General features: G+C 42.6%; 1 protein-coding gene across 4 annotated transcripts in view; it reads right to left on the reverse strand.

Moving 5' to 3' along the window:
- The window catches only part of ACAP2 (ArfGAP with coiled-coil, ankyrin repeat and PH domains 2), a 402,036-nt gene that overhangs the window by 112,798 nt on the left and 276,198 nt on the right, over positions 1–13,040 (reverse strand). For all 4 annotated transcript variants that reach the window (XM_085635275.1, XM_085635276.1, XM_085635277.1 and 1 more), the window contains one exon: positions 5,338–5,438. In XM_085635275.1, the coding sequence (XP_085491401.1) occupies positions 5,338–5,438 (101 nt within the window). The remainder of the gene's footprint in view (positions 1–5,337; positions 5,439–13,040) is intronic.

Genomic DNA, 13,040 nt, shown 5'->3' on the forward strand with positions numbered 1-13,040 from the left:
TGGGATTGTTTTTAAAATTGCGTCAATTCCGTTAATAAATAAAATGAAAAGAAGGGGGGCCAATACGCAGCCCTGTCTTATGCCTCTTTTTACACTACATTTGGGAGTACATTCACCTTTGGTCCCGAAGCGCACACAAGTTTTTAAATTCCCATACAGTCTGGCCAGAAAATAAATTATTCCCTCTGGCGCCCCTAACTGTAACAGGGTTGACAATAGAATTGAATGGTCACCCATATCAAATGCGCTGCTAAGGTCCGCAAAACAAAGGTAGAGTGAGCCTAGCTTAGCATCTATATATTTCCCAATCAGAAGGTCAAGATTCAAACACTGATCAAGTGTGCCCCTACCCTTTCTAAATCCGTACTGACTGTCAGCTAGGATACCCTCTTGCTCAGCCCATTCTTCTAACCTCACAAGCATAATTCTGCTCATGATCTTAACAGACAAGTCTAAAAGAGAGATGGGTCGATAATTTTTGACATCGGACCTACTACCTTTTTTATGTATAGGAATAATAATAGATTCCCCCCATGTTTCGGGGGACACAGTACATATAGCAGCATTAAAACTGTAGCCAATAGAGGGCTCCATATATCGGGGGCCGTTTTATACACATCAATGGGGAACCCGTCTGGGCCCTGGGCTTTACCCCCCTTGCTAGCACAAATGCCGGATTCAACCTCACTAACAGTAATATTTAGGGGTAAGACAGGCCAACTATTATGGCAAGTGCCAGTACAACTGTTAGAATCAAAGATGTTTGGAAAAATGGGTAACCCAGCCGTCACTCGAAACATTGGAAGTTAGCATTGGGGTATTCTCATCCATAATAAAGGGAGAATTGACAGTAGCCCAAAACAAAGTACTGTTAGATGATTCCGCTGCTTGGTTAAGTGAGTCCCATGCCAGCTGCTGTAACTCTCTCTTCCTTCGCCTTAGAGCAAGCTTATAGTCCAGCCTTAATTTTGCAACAGACTGAGTATCCCTAGGTTTTTTAGCAAGCGCAATTTTTAATTCAATTAATGAACGGGTGCACACGTGGTCAAACCATCTTGGAGCATTGCTACGTTGGCTCCCCTTGGATTTTTTAAATCTGGCCTCAATAGTTAAATTAATATCCATAAAAACATTTAAAACCTGCAATTCGTCAGTAGAATTTTCAAAAATAATACTAATACTGGGTAAGCAGTCCCTCACAATAAGGCCAAGTAAATCACTAGCTTTATCCCCGACCCATCTCAAACGAACACCATTTGGTCTGTATGATTCAATATTAGAGACCACAATGCCCGTTTTAACACAGCTATCGCCCCAAAAAGTTGTTTCCAAAATAATACAGTTGTGATCGCTTAAGGTAGTTACTTCAATCCTAGGTGAAGCACAACAGGAAGCAATATTAGAGGAAACAATCACGTGGTCAATAACTGAGCAAGAATGATGACCCTTGAAAGTAGGGATAATTTGTCCCGAATCCTCTCTCTGGAAACCAAGAATTTCTAAATCATAGTAACCCAAAAAATAATTTAATGAATCTCCATAGTTGTTATGACGAAAATGTAGGTGTTCCACTCCCACATCGTTGGTAAATCCACAAACATTTTCAGTTGACAGTTCACATAACGGGATATTGAAGTCACCAACCCAGATAAAATCAAAAGAAACATTGGCTTCTGGGTTTAGATTTTCGATGGCCTTGCCAAATCACGGAGGATTACATCCCTGGATCTATCAAAAATATTATTATAGTAATTAATCAGTAGGATGTTATGGGCGTGTTCCTCTAACAACCAGAGAATCTGGGCATGTTCACCCACTGTTATATACCTTTTTATTATGATTGGGCGATGGATTGACACCAATATTAACAGACCCCCCTTTGCTCTGCCTGGCACAGTACCCTTTGCCACCAGATTATATGACGCAAACCCCTCATAATTAATTTCATCCTTACACCATGTCTCCTGGAAGCATGCGATATCAAAGAAATTAATGAAATTCTGCCAGCCCGGAGCCTTCCCCATAGATTTTAACCCTGCAACATTCCAACTGGCTATAATTATTCCATTACCCCTTGCATTAACCCTAGCTGGTGTAGTAAATACAGTTGGATAATTTCCTTCCATTAGGTTTTCATTGACTGACCCCCTACAATCATTATCAGTAAAAACTTCCACCTTTGGAGGCTCCGGAACCAGATTAACATTAATAGTTTCAGAGCCCCGCTTATACATAACCTTATATGGGGAAATCGGACTCTACGGGTTAAGTCAGTCATTAGAATCCAAACTGTTGAGAGCATAAAAACGATTATGCAATGGAATGGCTAAACCCCGCTGCTGTATCGGCGGGGGTAGCCAGGAAGAGTTATGATCATTAGGGGGCATATTAATAAGGTGGCTATAAAAAAAGCCGAGGGGGCGTACACAAATACCATGATCGGGCAGTAATAGGGAGGCTGATCTAAGTAGAACTGTAGTGACGTGTTGAGGATATTTAAAATTAACAATAACACAGTCGCCTTTACAGGTCTTTCTAGAATTACCAACCCAATTGACCCTTCTTGTGGTTAAGAGATTCATTAGAGAGGGCCGTAGGAAATCCACATTGCTTATGCAACCAAGCAACAGTTTTATTTTTCAAGGAATCATGAGATTCATACTGAGACTGGGGCATAAGTGATTCAATCCGTGGTACATTAGTTAAAACCACCACATAAGGGGCACAATCTGGGGGAAGGTTAACAAAGCCCTTTCTCCTTACTTCAGTCCAACCCACATTGCTTTCAGTTACCAAGGTAGCCTGGTTTTCTTGACTCGCAGTGTGCAGTTGGGCTGGAACAACTATTTGGTTAGCCCTGGTCCCCTCGACAGATGGTACTTCTAATTGATTAACCTTAGACCCCTCCGCAGATGGAATTACTACCTCTTTCCTTACGTTGTGACTTACATCGGTAGTCGTTGGAATACCTACCCGAATGGTGTAGGTATCCAAGAGATTGGCCAATCTAGTTACTTCTACCGAGATCTGATCTAATTTAGCCACCAACGGTAAAATAATCTTGTCGAGCTTGGAGTCAATATAGCTAAACAGCAAATTAAATTGCTCAGGCTTCAACTGGGCGTAACACTCTTTTTCTTGAGTCTCGACCCCCCAACTATGCTTGTAGAAGGTAATTGGACTCTCTTAGCCTTTTTATTCCCCCCTCGTTTTACAGGTATTTTCCGGCATGCCCTAACGGCTCTACACACCAGGAAAGAATCTCCAGGATAGTCAGAAGAGTCATTTACCACCGGCTGACTAGGAGTCATTAACACTAGATCATCACTATTAATCAGCTGGGGATCGTGATCAGGACTGACATCTAACACTGGTACACCGGGGGGGAGATTGACAAGGTAGACGGAGAAGCTGGAGGGCTACCCTCGCTGAGGGAGAGTCGACGTTCGTAATTGATTTTATTAACAACTTTCACTAGATAGTTATCTAGTGTAGTAGGCACTGCAGAGGTTTTGATAGATTTTTGTTTGGACATGCTTACAGCTACGAACACACCCTATTGCACAAATGTTAAAAAAAATCACGCACCCAAGCTATCATAAATTGCACAGCAAAGAAAATACAAAAAAGTAAATAGCCAATGGGACTAGTATAATGTCCCAAACACAATGTTAAATGGCATTGGTTTGATAAAGGGAGACTCACAATGATACATCAACCCTGACAACATACGACAAAGTCCGTGGCCCTGCCCTGCCACGTCCTGCCCCAGACACCCACAGACGGCCCGCTCTTTGCCCGGGCTTCGCCCGGCTCGACCCGCGCGCGTCCCGCAAAGCAGGGCTCAGCGCTGCTTAAATGCGCCTCCTGTCGCTGGCGCAGCGTGGATAGAGCGCGCCGCCGCTGAGGCTGACGGGAATTGAAGCCCCGTGATGGTGGCGACGCTGCATGCGGCTGCAAATGACTCCTGGCAGTGGCGGCGCTGCTTACGGCTTCAAATGACTCCTGGCGGTGGCGGCGTTATCAGTGTGGTAAGTCCCCCCACTCCGCCGGGCTCAGCGCTGCTTAAATGCGCCTCCTGGCGCTGGCGCAGCGTGGATAGAGCGCGCCGCCGCTGAGGCTGCCGGGAATTGAAGTCCTGTGATGGCGGCGATGCTGCTTGCGGCTGTAAATGACTCCTGGCAGTGGCGGCGCTGCTTACGGCTTCAAATGACTCCTGGCGGTGGCGGTGTTATCAGTGTGGTAAGTCATTATTAAAGTCTGGACCACAAACTGCCAATACTAAAAAAAGTCTCCTCTGGCTATTGAATGCAGCACAGATCCAGGCCATAGCATTCTGCTTTATCTACTAAGTGGTTTGGAACAATAGCTCAGCCATGTTCAAGCAAGCACGAGCAAGACAGCCCACCTATGTCTTAAGTTGTGACGCAACTCACCCCCAAACTGAAGCACAGCAAGCAACACACATTTTCTATGGAACTGACTCGCACGACAGGGCTCGCCCTGTGGAATTTGATCCAAGAATAAGGAATACAAATAAGTGAAACCCCAACTCTTTAAATCCACTATACCTTAATCACTTTCTGTTAGAACCCAAACAACTGAACCGGTCTATTGAGTCCTCTGCCACAAAAGCTTTGATGACATCCAATGTCGCAATGCAGCCCAAACAACAAATAAATAAGGTTGCTTGCTATCCCATTGCTATTGCAAACCTTGAAGTCCTCCATAGCGCGGGAAGAGGTGTGGCACTGCGGCCAGGGTGACTGACGCTGGAATCTGGGGCTCACGGTTCGATCCCTGGCACCGGCAGCAGGTCAGCCCAGCACCATGTGACTCTGGGCAATAGCTTGCTTAATCTTCCCGACGGCCCCCAACACTGGGATGCCTTTGGGTAGCTGTTCGCACTTTACAAATACTGGATTTACATTTTTAGCGACACCTGATGAAATAGTACACCCGTTATTACCATTACCGGGGTATCATTAATTGTGGGGTGTGAAATTAACCCAGTTTTACAAATAATCCCATTAAGGACCCCCTATGCAAAGAGAGAGAAACATGCAGAATTCTGTTTTGCCGCACTGATTTCTGCATTTCATGCCAGAACTTTTCATTGGGCTAAATTCTTCCAGGTTTTACCAGAAGGAATTGGTGCTGAACCCCAACATGATACAACAGCAGGCAGGATTACTGCATGCCTTGTAATACCCATATGGAAGAAACTCATGATTCCTCACAACTCGGTGCTGACAGACGTCTTGAAGTATGGGCCTTAATGTTTAACTTCTTGTCACAAATAACCGAAAAGCAAATCAATTAAAACAAGTCACTTACTTTGTTGGTGAGACTACTTCAAAGCAGAAACGTCTTTCTATGTCTTCACAGTGTTTGACTGTGCAGAGCCGTAAATCTTCGACAACCACTGTGGGGTTATCCTACAGAAAAAGAACACGAAAATCGACAAATCCATAACAAATCAGAATGTAACAAACCTCATATCACTCATTCATTTAAATCCAGGTTAAAGGAAGGGGCACAAAATGCTAATATCATGAATAAACAAGTAAATCTATATGTTAGAAACAAGATAAAACACGCCATAAGTTTGTTTTTAAAATGTTCTGGTTTCCTTAAGTGGAAAATCTAATTTTGCTTGGTGGGAGTATCCCTGTAGAACCACCAGGGCACTTTCAACTGGATAAGAAGATGACTCAGTTGAGAGCTACACATACTCCAATTGTTTTGCTATTATCTAAACATAAGAATTGACATACACTTTTTTTTTTTTTTTAACTATTATGGAAAAATTTCACATTAAATGTAGACGTAAAAATAGAGACTATCAGTGATTTAGGCAAGTTCCATTCTAGACTTCAACCATGGGCCCATCATATAAAATTAGTGAGTGCATTAATTCACTCACACCCATATGAAGACACCAATCGAATATAGTAGATGGCTGTCATCAACTACAATCTTACAACTAGGTCTGGACAGAAGGCACTGCTATGTATGATGAATCAGCTTCTCTTGGTCATTAAAAGTGGGAATTATGGATACTGCCAAGTTTACTTCGTTGCAGAATCTAGCACCAGCTAACACATGCTGCTGTGAAGTCTGATTGACAAAATACAGAGATCTGTCATAGGCTCCAGTGTTGTGCCTGTTAGTCATGCTCTCCTTTAATTCCTCTAATTCAATGTGTATTGTAGACTTTGTGAAAAATGTACGGACATGTTTAGTGTGCGCTAACTTCGGTGGGCCAACAACACTCTAAGTCATGTCTCATTTTCTGCTTGGAGAGGCTGCCTTTATCAGGATGCTAAGCTGCTTGACAATGGTCATCATATAGTTACAAAAGATTAGTTGAAATTGAAATACAGAATACTCAGTAATGATTGATAGGTCCATAGTCATTCTTAGTTTATAGAAAGAGATGGCTGCCCTGTCATTAATAAAAGTCTATCATGTACATGTAAGACACAATATTTCAAACTACTGGTCTAACCTTGTGAAGACAGGCTTCAAAAGCTATGTGAATGAAGTGGTAATACCTGTCAATGCTTCAAGGGTTAGGCACACATTATACATCATGTTCTTAGTGGCCTTGGCTCAAACTTTAATCTCAATTTAATCTCAATACATCTTTATTTCCAAACAGTTTTAATGCAATAGTTCACCACGCATGGACGGGCAAATGAGCCATATCCCTTAATAGTAGAGACATACTTTTATCATCATAGCTTTAGGGAACTCTACCACCCCACCCACTTTAAGGATAATAGTTGTAGATCACATGTTACTTGCTTAAATAAATTATGTATCAGATCAGAAGTCACATTTTCTAAGACTGCCTTGGACTCCTGTGCAAACTGTCCCAATCCGCAACAATCAGTCCTGTCTTCTGTTAAATTTAGTTGTAGACGCCCTTCGAGATTAGCTAATCTCAGTCAGCCAAAGGTTCAACAATCAATATTAGGAACATATGTTTTCTGAAATGCATACTTTATTTTTTGGGTTGCTTTTATCCTGAGTTGCCAACTAGAATATTTTCAGACACTATGCCAGAGTTGGGTCTCCAGTCGGATCCCACTCAGATGTAGACTCATAAGGAAAAGGTACTCTTTCGCAGTTTTCTTAGAGGTACATATGTCGCTATGAGACTACAGGGCAGATTTCATTATTGTGTAGGAACCATGGAAAATGGTTGCTACTAGGTACTGGAAAGTCTTGTTCAACTGGTATGGCCAACTTGTGAACGCAAGGAACATCTGTGTTTCAAATTAAGGAGCTGTGAATTGACCAGAGAGAGAAGAGGCAACTTAAGGCGTAGAGACTCAAAGAACATGCTAGAATGAATTCATTAGAACTTCCCACCCAAGTAATTGGATTTAACGGAATAAATGGGTATATGCCTCTATTTTTATTTTAATGGCATAACCCATGAAATGACTAACAGGCAATTTGCAACTGTTGTTAGAACACTATGCAGAAGAAATCATGTTAGAGTTTAAGAAACAAACCATTAAGGTAGTGGTTGGGACTTTACCAATAGGATTGTAATGAAACCTGAAAAGAGGTAGTGAGCATTAAAAGAAACTAGTTACTTACATGTAACTCTAGTTCTCCAGTGTTGGTATCTTTCATATATTCACATGCTTGAATCGTTCCCTGTTGTCAGGCGGGGAATGCACAGTAATATTAAAATAGCAGTAAGCAGTGTTAAAATGGCCTTAAGTCAAAGCAACAGTATTTGTTTAGTAGCAAATGAAACTCACTTGAAGCAACCAGAACTTCAGCCAATGAAGTGGAAGTGCTAGTTTTCCAAATCCTCTAGAGGCCACTATAGCTTAGATTTCAGCCTTGTTGTGGCAGAAGGTGATGTAGGCTTATAATCAATGCATGGTTGGCCTAGTCTTGAGGTGGCTGAAGGAAACAAATAGTTGGCCAGAAGATCAAATGTATTTTATTTTGTCTATGTAAAACAATGCATCTGCATGCATAACGTGAGCGCAATGACTTTTCAGCTGATGTTGTGGGATTTAGGAAGAAGGAGCACAGAATGATGGGTTCGTTCAGGTGAAAATCAGTGGGGACTTTAGGCACAAACTTCAATTAGTCCACAGAATGAATGTCCTCATTTAAACGGAGATAGGGTATTTTACTGTGAAGGTGTGAATTCTCTCTGCTCTTCGTGCTGATGTAACTGTCATAAGAATTGCTATATTCTAGGAAAAGAGTTTTATATGTGCTCTATGGATTGGTTCGAATGGAGGCAACATGAGTTCCCATGGTATTGATGGTTGCTGTACTTGAGAGGAAGCTCTGACAATTCCTTTCATAAATTGCTTTATGATTCTTTGAAAGGTGTCAATCGTGTTGCATTGCATTCAAAATGCAAACGGCACCAGGAACTTATCAGGTTGGTCATAGCCATGACAAGCCTATAATGTGGAAATGTCCTCAAAAGTCTTTGGCTAGTCATCATAGTCTCAAAAAGGTTACTGTTCATCCATTGCATCTCCTTCAAATTATGGTACACAGCAAACATCCAACTGCATAGGGCTATAGGCAGTCTGAAGTACCTCGGTCACTGCATTCCCTCTACGGAGTCTGGAATTTGCATTGGAAGGTTTGCTGTAACTTCAATATCTGAAAAATTGACTCATGTGGAAAGAAACTGTTGTCAACGCTATGGTCATCAATAGGGGTGAGGTTGGCATTGACTGGGTCGACAACAGGAACAAGGACATTCTTGGTGTTGTCGACAGTGGACTGGTCAACGCGGTGTCAACGATGGGGACATTGAAATTATTGTTGACAATGCTGGATGTTTCAAAGTGAATAATGATGAAGACACCTGTAGAGGCTGGAAGTCAGTCAGAGTGCCCAGAAAGCTCTTTTTTCACATACTGGTGCCTTTCCCATCCACAGGAATTCAGGCAACACATTTCAATTGTCTGGGAAGTCTCTCTTTCTCCTCATGATGTGCCAGGCTAAATAAGTGGCATTCAAATGGATCCCCTTTAATAATGTGATCCAAATGTTAAGGGTGAATATCAGCAGTCATCCGCTCCAGCATTTGCAAAATCTCCTTTTCAAAGTTTGCATTATTTACCCCTTATATTTTCTCACGTTGCTATGATCACAAGGATACCACTTCCTCAAGCGCTGTCTAAATATCTTTATATTACCTAAAACATGTGTTCAGTCATTACTTTACACTTCCAACCCCTGAACTGATCAGCTGTTCTTGCTGAAGCGGTGATCTAGTGCTAGCTGAGGAGTGGGCATACGATTCATATGATCTTGTGCCTGTGAGAAGTATCTAATAGACAACTATATCACATGGAAATTGTTGCTTCTTACTACAGTGCTGTATCGTCAGATTGCATGCTGTTTGAAAAAACTTCCTCAAAATTCCAAAACCCCTGCATGAAAACTTACCTTGACTTACAACTTCTCTACATATAACCCCTATTAATACACACCCAGATTCAAAGATCATAATCTCCTTAATACTCCTGCATATCTTCTAGCTCATTTATTAATTCCACCAGCCATCAACATGAGCTCACAAACTACACAAATCATATTAATTTAATATACCACAAAGAAACTTAAGTAAACACATGAAATGGTTTTCCTGACAGCAAAAGATTATTTCCCTATACCCAAAAGACAAATACCCACTAACCTTGTGTCCCCGGAGCAGCATGCGGCCCAGTGTAAAGCGATTCAATGCCTTGTGAGGGGGTTCAGAGCACCATAAAATGCGATTACAAAAAAACCTCACTTCTCCTTTCCATCCCATTGCATAGGGTTTATTGCCCAAACAAGTTCTAGATATCTTTCCAGGATCCAACCTCACTTTTAGCTGGAAGTCATATTACTTCTGCTCTATGCCCCTTTTCTCCAATATCCCATAGCTTATTTACTACGCTTTGGAACAGTGGACCCAGTTTTGCACCCAGGTTGAGCACAAGTAGCACTTAACCATTAGGTGGGACAGACACTGGTGTCTCACATATTCCCTTTTTCTCAACTTGGGTTGATTCCTCTTAAAATTTATTTTTGAGTCCCCATAACAATTGCACTAAAACTGCTTTTAAGATAACATCTTCACTGCTTCTCTAGTGTTAATACTTTACTGTCACTTTTCCCATGTTTATAATCAGAGTTGGTATTTATGAGCCTGGGAACCAATGTTATGAAATGCCCGATTGTTTGAAATGTGTAGCATTTGTGTTGAACTTTTCAATTAACACAAGATTAAAATAAAATAAAACAAAGTCACACAAAGTAAACATAGGGGAATTGTAACAATTGTGTAAGTTATTTGCTCAAATGTCAAGTTAAACAAGAATGACAATGTAAAGGAACAGCTTGTGGACAACAATGTAAAGTTAATGTTATAATGAAACAATGTAAATCCTGCTGATCTACAGGAGATGCATCACACCACACACAAATCCTGGCTATGCTGGTGTATTTATTTACATTAATTTCTGGAATGTCTCCCTGGACTTTTGTAAGACATTAATTACTTTACAATCAGGATAATACTACTAAGCATCACACGGGAAGGACATGCCTATGATAACTGAACATTTTTGAAGGATGCAAGCCTTTGAGAGATGTCAGTTACAACTTTCTGAGATTTTCCTCAATATTAATATTTGAATTATTCTAATTAAATGTCATTCCATCATTATGTCTATATGCTCTGCTAATGTTTCGATTCTATGATAGGGTCTCTTCATAACGTATTGTAAACGTTATAGTGGAGATATAAGGTAAAGTATAATTTCCTCTCCACAGTCACTCTATAGCCACATTTAATTGGGTGAATGTATGTACGTGAAGTAATGAAAAATTTCCTAGCTATCGTAACGGAAAGTTTCAATTCTATTAAGGACTCGGAGGCGAGGATTATGCTATTCTTTCTTCACTTTATTGAATAGCAGCCATTTGTAGTCAATCAAAACAAACTACTATTCCCATGAACCATAGGGAATAACAACAAAAACAATAGAGAGTCTCAGTCTAGAGTGTCCATGCTCTGCACCAATCACAGGCTCCCAATGTGTAGGTAGTTCCCTGTATCTGCTCATTCCTCCTCTTTCGTCACTCGGTCAGCCACCGGACACCTCAAGAATCTTATTTGTTGGAATCGCCTGCAAGGATTAAACGCATAAAATCAGCGACAGTAATGGCTAAGGATTACTTCTGTGGAAGGAAGCTTTTCAAAACAAGCAACCAAACTGTCAAACCAAGCACATAAGAAACCAACTTTACTTACTCCAATACAAGGAAGGGAAAGCAGCAAGGAACTTGTACCCTGGGTGGGATAATCCTCGCCTCCGAGTCCTTAATAGAATTGAAACTTTCCGTTACGATAGCTAGGAAATTTTTTGTTCTATGGCAGGACCGGAGGCGAGGATTATGCTCGTTTAAAGCTTACTCACCACCAAGTGAGCCATATCGATAACCGGTTTGAATTAAAACCTATTAAAGGTAGGCCATCGCCCCTCTCGTAGAATGTGCTCCAAACTAACGCAAGTCGATCCCGGATGCGTGCATCACCCACCTTACCCAGCGAGCAATTGTGGGGGAAGACACAGCCTTATGAGGCTTCTTGAAAGAAATGAGCAACTGACATTCCCCCGGAGGGCGGAACTCCTCCGACATCTCCTCATATGCCATGAGGCAAGCAACCACACACAGTTTAGGGGAATCCGGAAATGCGGGATACGAGATGGACTTCGTTCCACACTTAGTGCGCCAATGGATAGTAAAAGTAACCCCCGTAGGGGAAAGGATTCTACCCGAGACATCCAGGGCTCTAACATCCGAGACCCGTCTGCAAGAGATCAGACAAAGCAACAATCAATTTCGCAGAAAGCTCTTTCCTAGAAAGGAACCTATTCAGCTGCCAGGAAAGCAGCAAATTCAGCACCCTATTTACATCGCATAGTTGGGAGTAACGAGGCTCAGGGGGCACTGACAGACGGATGCCATGGAGCAAACGACAGACCAAGGGGTGTTCTCCGACCGGTGAGCCATCAACCATGGCATGCCCAGCAGAAATAGAGGAGCGAAAGGTATTGACGGTCCGATAGGCCAAACCCTCTTCCGCTAGAGAGGCTCAAAAATTTAAGATGATCCATTGCGCAATACTGGGGGGGCACAGGCAGCCCCCTCCCACGTGAGGTGGGGTCGGGACATGGATAGTGCCATGACGGCGGAAAGAGTGGTATGCGCGAACAGAGGTTGCCCCAGGAGATGGCAAAGAATCTGGGGAAAGTGGAATGCATTTAGAGGTAATATCTGTGAACCCCCGGCAACGGACTCAGAGTCCGACCTGAGCGACTAAAACTGAGCCATCCTATTCACTTGGGGAGCGACTCGATGAAGGGTGGAGGTGCGGGCGGGGGGCGGCGGGCGGCGGGTGGTGGATGCAGAGGCTGGGGTGTGCATGCGTGATAGCTTTAATAAATGTCAGCAATTACCAATGTGCCAACAAAGGTATTGCACAGCTGAGATAAGTAATGATGAAAGGTGTATTTTTGCTTTTTGTTTGCATTAATAAAAATTGTTTTAAAAAAATAAATAAATAATTTAAGATGGAGGTCACATCCGCTGCCACGGGATTGACACTCCGTCGCACACACCAACGACACCAACGACCCCAGGATGATCGGTATCTTTTGACGGTACTGTCAGCCGAGGCTCTAGCTATGAACGCTGCAGCCAGTTCCGAAAGGCCTGTGACCGCCCATCGTCCCCTGTAATCCGCCATGCCATAAGGGTCAGAGACCCCTGTCCGATGAGAGGATGAGGATTCCCTGTCGGATCGAGGATAAGAGTCGGAGTGGGATTGGAAAATCCCAAGAAAGTTCCAGCAGAACTGGAAACCAGACTTGCGGTCTCCGAATCGGTGAGATGAGCACCACAGCCGCTTTCTGGCGCCTCACCTGGGCTGTCACTCGCGTGATAATGGCAAACGGGGGAAAGACGTAACCTGCTTCCTCCCC

Source organism: Triturus cristatus, chromosome 11, assembly GCF_964204655.1.
Source record: "Triturus cristatus chromosome 11, aTriCri1.1, whole genome shotgun sequence".
NCBI lineage: Eukaryota > Metazoa > Chordata > Amphibia > Caudata > Salamandridae > Triturus > Triturus cristatus.